This window comes from Nuphar pumila, chromosome 8, assembly GCF_984573655.1.
Source record: "Nuphar pumila chromosome 8, dmNupPumi1.hap1.1, whole genome shotgun sequence".
NCBI classification, from domain to species: domain Eukaryota; kingdom Viridiplantae; phylum Streptophyta; class Magnoliopsida; order Nymphaeales; family Nymphaeaceae; genus Nuphar; species Nuphar pumila.
In genome coordinates, this window is record NC_143256.1 from 2,746,607 (window position 1) to 2,753,059 (window position 6,453).

The 6,453-nt window shown below is 40.0% G+C and overlaps 1 protein-coding gene across 2 annotated transcripts in view; it reads left to right on the forward strand.

The window, feature by feature from the left end:
- Positions 1 to 5,153, forward strand: part of GRL (transcription activator) — a 190,099-nt gene extending 184,946 nt beyond the window's left edge. For both annotated transcript variants that reach the window (XM_090015945.1, XM_090015946.1), the window contains 3 exons: positions 960 to 1,951; positions 3,931 to 4,143; positions 4,477 to 5,153. In XM_090015945.1, coding sequence (XP_089872071.1) covers positions 960 to 1,951; positions 3,931 to 4,143; positions 4,477 to 4,966 — 1,695 coding nt within the window. In that variant the 3' untranslated portion in view covers positions 4,967 to 5,153. The remainder of the gene's footprint in view (positions 1 to 959; positions 1,952 to 3,930; positions 4,144 to 4,476) is intronic.
- Positions 5,154 to 6,453: the final 1,300 nt, after the last annotated feature.

Here is a 6,453-nt window from a genome sequence, read left to right on the forward strand (position 1 = left end):
GGCATGTTTGATGGCACAGATAACTTGTCACACCATATTTCAACAGATAAAATATCAAGGTCCGACTTTTTCTCCTGCCTTTTGAGGATATTTTATCGTCAAAGGAGAGTTTCAAGGGGAGTTTTTTTACCATGTTTATTGCACGTGGGGCCCACATCATTTCATGGTGAAAATGTCCCTGGCGACATCTTTAACCTCCCATCAAACCTGCATTATAGGTCTGCATTAAGCCACTTTACAGTTGCAGCTTCAGTATCGTTAGCTCCCCAAACATGAACAAAGAAAATCTTGTAGTGTTCATCCTGGTATTATCTAGCATTCTTCTCAAGCCAGAAGTGCCATCAAGCAGCTTCATCCTCCAGTTAGAAACCTAAATTGTTGGTTTTCCATTTTCCCCTCATCTAACTCTTACAACTCTGGTCTCGGCTCACACTTATCATCATTCAGTCATGAAATGGGGAGCAAACACCGAGAACCTTTAAGTTCCCTATCAAAGTATGAGTAGTTTTGCATCTATTTTTCTGCAAGGAACTTATAAATGAGGGGTTATATCCTCTTCTGTGGGTTGCATCCATTCTCCCAGAGTGTTTCTCATTAACACTAGCCAAAAGAGAATTGTGAAAGGAATGTAACAAAAGCCTTCTTGACTTCTAGGATACCCTGCAACCTATATGAATGCCACTGTACTTGAGATTAAAGAAGTGTGAATTTTCCATCGACAAGCATGTTTGGATTTAATGTTCCTGTGCCGGGTTGTTACTAAGGGCTTCATCAAGATGTCAATACACTAAATTTGGGCATTAAGAGAAATATCCATTCTTGAATAGAGTATTAGCCAATCTTGATGTGGTTAGGTTGCTACGCTGTGCTGGATTCATAGATATAGCATCTGCTGTTGCAGTGGTGCATGTTTTCTGCTTTCAACAGCAGCCAATAGACCTAATCTTTCTTCTTTGCAGTACATGAGAGACACTATTCTCAGCAACTTTAGGAGGAGACTGCTTGCAGTACTGAAAACTGACAATGATCTTCAGAGGCCTTCTGTACTTGAGACTCTGATACATCGTCACTTGAGAATTATCAATCTAGTGGAGCAGCATGTCAGCATGGACCTTACCCAAGGAATCCATGAAGTCTTACTCAGTGAGGCATTCTGTGGCCCATTGCAATGTCTGAAATCCCCTGGTAAGCTTGCAGAGAATCCTACAGGCACTGCAGTTCAGATAGTTTGCGACTGGTACATAGACAACATCATCAAGGATGTAAACAATGTTGGCATCCTATTTGCACCAAGCCATAAATGCTTCAAAAGTGCTAGGCCTGTTGGTGGATATTTTGCAGATTCAATAGCAGATATTGCAGAGTTGAAGGCTTTTGTTAGACTTTTTGGGGGTTATGGAGTTGACAAGCTTGATCGTATGATGAGAGAACATACTGCTGCCCTTCTGAACTGTATTGACATTGCTTTACAATCAAATCGTGAGGCACTTGAAGCAGTCTCAGTTAGCATCCATTCTTGTGACCCTATGGAAAAAGAGAGCAGTGTAAAGCAGATTGTGGACATGGAAACTGTGATTGGTTTCTGCATTCAAGCTGGGCAAGCACTGGCGTTCAGTTCACTTTTGGCTGAGGCTGCTGGAGAAATTTTGGAGGAGAATGCTCCATTGCTCTTCTCTCTTATGTCAGGGTTGACAAGGCACTTACCTGTTGAGATACCTGAGAAGGCCGAAATTGGTTGGCTGCATACTGCTGCAAGCAGTATCAATGTGGCTTTTGATCATGATACAGATTGGGTGCGATCAATTCTTGCAGCAATTGGATGCGCCAGTGAGGGAACACTGAACCTCTTGCCATACTTGTTTGCTTCCTTTTTGACTTCCAGTGTTTGGAGCATGACCACTTTCAGTGTTGATACGGGAGGGTTTAGCAACAACATTCACTGCCTTGCCAGGTACAGTAGATTTGTTTTTATATATCTGGACTACACACTTCTTAACGACATAGAGCTTGGTGTGTGATACAAGAGTGTAAAGTGAAAGCTATTATTTAGTTAGCTTATATCATTTATTCCAAAGGTATTATTAGCTTGTAGTAGTTTTCTTTTATTCTTTTATTTCTTTATTTTTAATCAGAGACCAATTAGCTGCTCTTTTGTTCATATATTATTGAACTGGGAGATACATACACTAGAGTTACTTCTTAAAAGTATTTATGCAACCTAATTTTGGTATGTTTGTTTTGGTTTATTAAAATTTATCTTACTATTTGAGTGAAAAGACTAAGTTCTATGTCACATGGACACTTCACTTAGCATGTGTATCGCTTGTCAACACACATGACACTCGGACACACCAGGACACTTTATAGAGACAATCAAACCAGTGTTTGACATCATCAAGATTGTGTCATTAATTTTATCTATTTCCATTTATGTTCTTGTTTACTTGTTCTGTATTCAGTTGTGTTCTTTTTTCTTTTAAAATTTGTCATCAATTACATTACATTTCAATTTCAACTTAGTTTTATTATTTGATGTTTTTAATTTTAGTGATTTAGAATCTTTTCAAGAATTTGCAGTTGAGAATATTTATGTTTTATTGTTTTAGTTTAAGAATTGTACATGCACACAATATACATGTGTGTGTCCTAATTTTTGAGAACTGCCATGCATGTTGTACCAAGTCTATCCAGGTCGTATACTGTTCTCATTTCTGTGTCCATGTGACAAATGAAGTTATTTTTCAACCCTTATATCTTTAAGGATTACGCTTTTAAGTTGCTATATGTTAGACTGGTTGGCTTAGTTCAGAATTGATTTAACCTTGTGTGATAAACATTTATCGTTTGTATCTTATATTCCTCTCTTGTTTCTACCAGTTGGCATATGCATACAATATAAGATAACTGTGAAGTACAGAAAATGGGCTCTTAAATGAACTATAAGATTGACAAAATGGGGTTTGATGACTCTATCATAAATATGCACTGGTGTTGATCATGAGTTATTTCAATTCTGTTTATTGGAAGTGATCAATATAGACGTTTACTCAATACATGTTTGTGTGTGCACGCATGCATGTGTAAATAGCTTCTGTTGCACACATGCAATTAAATACTGTTGTGGCAATATGAAAGCAAGAAAATTATGCTGAATCCACATATACAATTTTATGTATGAAGATGTAATTCCCTTGTAGCTGTAATCAAAGGTCCTCGATACTCTTTTTTCTTTCTTGAATTGAGCTGAACATAAGAAAATTGTCAGAGATTTCTTGATTTTTGACAAACGATGTCTAAGGGGTTAGACTTATCGATAGATACTTGTCAAACATCATTTCTTACTCTAATATGTAATTTTTCTTTAAATGCAGGTCTTTGTAGTTTATGGAAAAATGTGGATACAACAACATTGGCTTGGATTGTTCTAATGTTAGCAATCTTAAATTCTTATTATTCTAAAATGTGTGTTCCCCATGGTTTATTGTAAGTTTCAAAAATCCAATATATGAATCATCTGTTTCTGTGTCTTGACATAGCAAACTTTAAGAGTTCAACATCCTTCTTTTTCCAGCCAAATTTTTAGAATGCAACCCTACCAAACCTTTCCAGGGATGTCCCACTCATTTGTACCTTATTACACAGTGCAAAATTTTAGAGCATGTCACTTTTGATAATATGAACAGCCTTGATATAAATTAAAGAGAACCCTGTGCAAAAGGATTTAATTTTCTTGTGAAGCAATAATGGTACCTAGATTTGTGTTGTCAGAATTTCAAAGTTATGTGCAGTTTCTGGATATTTTTTGTATTTTTCTGTCTGCGCTTGCTGGGTTTATTTGCAAAATTTTGTTCATATCCTGAAAAATTGATTTAAATAATGTCGATTATTTTGTTTACATCTGCCTTAAGTTGGTCACATTCACTTTTGCAGGTGCATTAATGCTGTAATAGCAGCCGGTGAGTTTGTTAGGCTGGAAAGAAAAGAGCTACAAAAGCAATCTCTTTCAAATGGGCATGCTAGTGAAACTTCAGATCCAGAAATCCAAAATTTTATATCCGTTGAAGCAAGCATAAAGTCGGTCATGCAGCTTTTTGTGAAGTGTGCATCTTCTATGATAATGGATTCATGGAACGAGACCAGCAGGTATTTCCTTCAAAATTTGCTTGTTACTTCTTCCAATAATAGCCTCCCCTGTCTGTTAATTCCCTTGCACCCATTAAAAAAAATGAAAAAAAAGCTGCACCTTTTCTCGCAGATTTCTATTGAAAAGTGGTCATACCATTTTGATTGTCTTCTGGAAATCAACTCTAACCATTGTGGATTCACTTTGTAATCTTTTTACTTGTGCAAAAGCAACGTGGATAGCTTTTATGGCATGTCTTATTCCTATAGTGAATGTAGTATAATGCATTGAAGGGGAATTTCTTTAACCTTTATATTGATTCACTGACCATCATTATCTTTGGTGCAATGAAGGTCTCATCTGGTTCCCAAACTGATCTTTCTCGACCAGATCTGCAAAATATCTCCCTACCTACCCAGAAGCACACTAGAAGTTCATGTTCCTTACACCATACTCCGTTCCATCTATCGGCAGTATTATGGAAATTCACAAGTCATGCCATTGGTGTTATTAAGCCCATCCCCACGGCAGTCACCAGCAGTACTGCTCAGCCATGCATCATCACCTGCAGTCCGACTCAATCATGCAGATGCAACCCCAGAAGTCCTAGGCATTTCATCCTCTCTTAAAACGTCAGGTCCAGGACGGCAGCAAGTTACTGAACCTGAGAATATAGACATGAAGTCTACTGAAAGTAAACAACGGAATATGCGTCGATCTGGTCCATTGGAATATAGCTCAAGCAGGAAAGTGAAGTATCCTGGAGGATCTAGTTCTGGGAGCAGAGGTGTCAGCCCATTGCCGAGGATGGTCTCTAGATCTGGTCCATTGTCTTACAAGTAGAGAGTTGTATTTGATTGTCCTCATAAAATGTTTTTGAGACCGCTTCCATGTGTTGGTTTGTGCTATGTACATTGCCTTATTTTTAGTGTAAATGTTGAAAAAATTTGGATGTGTTGCATATTTTCATTATGTATCTTAGTAGATGCCAAAGTACATGATTAATGAATTCCATTGCTTCAAACCAGCAGTATATTTAGCCCGGCCCTTAGCCACTGGGGTTCCATTCCCATGGGCATCAGCCCTTTGCATATAAGGAGCAAGGGCATTATGTCCCTTGCTCGTGCCAAAGCATGGCAACTCCCTAGGGGCAAGGGGTGTGTCACGGGTTTACACTGCCGGGAAAGCGGCTATAAGTACAGCAGGCATAGCCAGCGCAACTAGGTCTATGATCCCTGGGGTGGTTTCCCCATTCCTCGTGAAAAAAAACAATAGTATATTTACAAATTGCAGTGTATTAATTTCTGTTTTAATTTGAGTTGTCGGTTTTTCTTTTGTTTTCCTTTTCTTGCTTTTATATTGTCTCCATGAAGCCAATTTGAGGTTAATGCTAAATGAAAAGGCTAACAGAAGGCGCTTCATCTTTTCCTTCAGTTAGCATACTTCGGTTCTGCTGGGCTGCTTCTTCTTGATGGGATTGTGTTTGTTGCACCTGAAATCTCGGAGAGCCTTGCAACGTGCCATAGGTATGGGACTTGGTGCAGTACATGGGGTTGAAGAGACGTATGCATGCCACTGATAGTGCCCTGTGCCTAAGCTTGGCACTGGGTTGTGCAAAGGGGTGTGGCATGTGCACGGGTTGGTGCAACGTAGGTGCTGAAAAGGTGTGTGCATGTCACTGATTGTGTCATGTGCCTGATCTTGGCACTGGACAGTTGAAGGAGTGTGTGACATGTGCACTGGTAGGGTGCAGTGCACATTCATAAGAGGTGTGTGCATGCCACAGATTGTGTCCTGTGCTGGAGTGTGGCGCAGGGCTGTGCAAGGAGTGTGGCATGTGCACAGGTGTGGTGCAGTGCAGATGCGGCAACAGATGCATGGATGTATGTGAAGTGCGGTGGAAGTACCCCAAGAGTGATGGATTGATTGGTTGCGGCGTGCATGAGGCAGTCGGGCCAACCCCGTGGCAAACAGGCCTTGCCCATGTGTGTCGAGTTTGGTGCACATGCATAACAGTGGTGTCGTGTGTTGCACAGACCATTGTCGTGCGTGGTGCATGTGGCGTGCGAAGCACAGCATGCGGTGGGCACGTAGTTACGGTGAGCATGGTCAGAGCTTGGCATGTGCAGCAATGTGCACAGTGTGGGCACAGTTGCGTGCACAATCTTTGAGGCGATAATCCAATGAGCATTTGAAGTTGTTTGGGGCCAATATCGAAGATTCACCGTGTAAATGGACTATGGGGAACGCGTGGGTGAAGGCAGATTTGAAGAATTTTGAAGTTGAGAAATTTATGGTTCCCCAAGTGTTATTCGGGTTCCTCTTGCTGG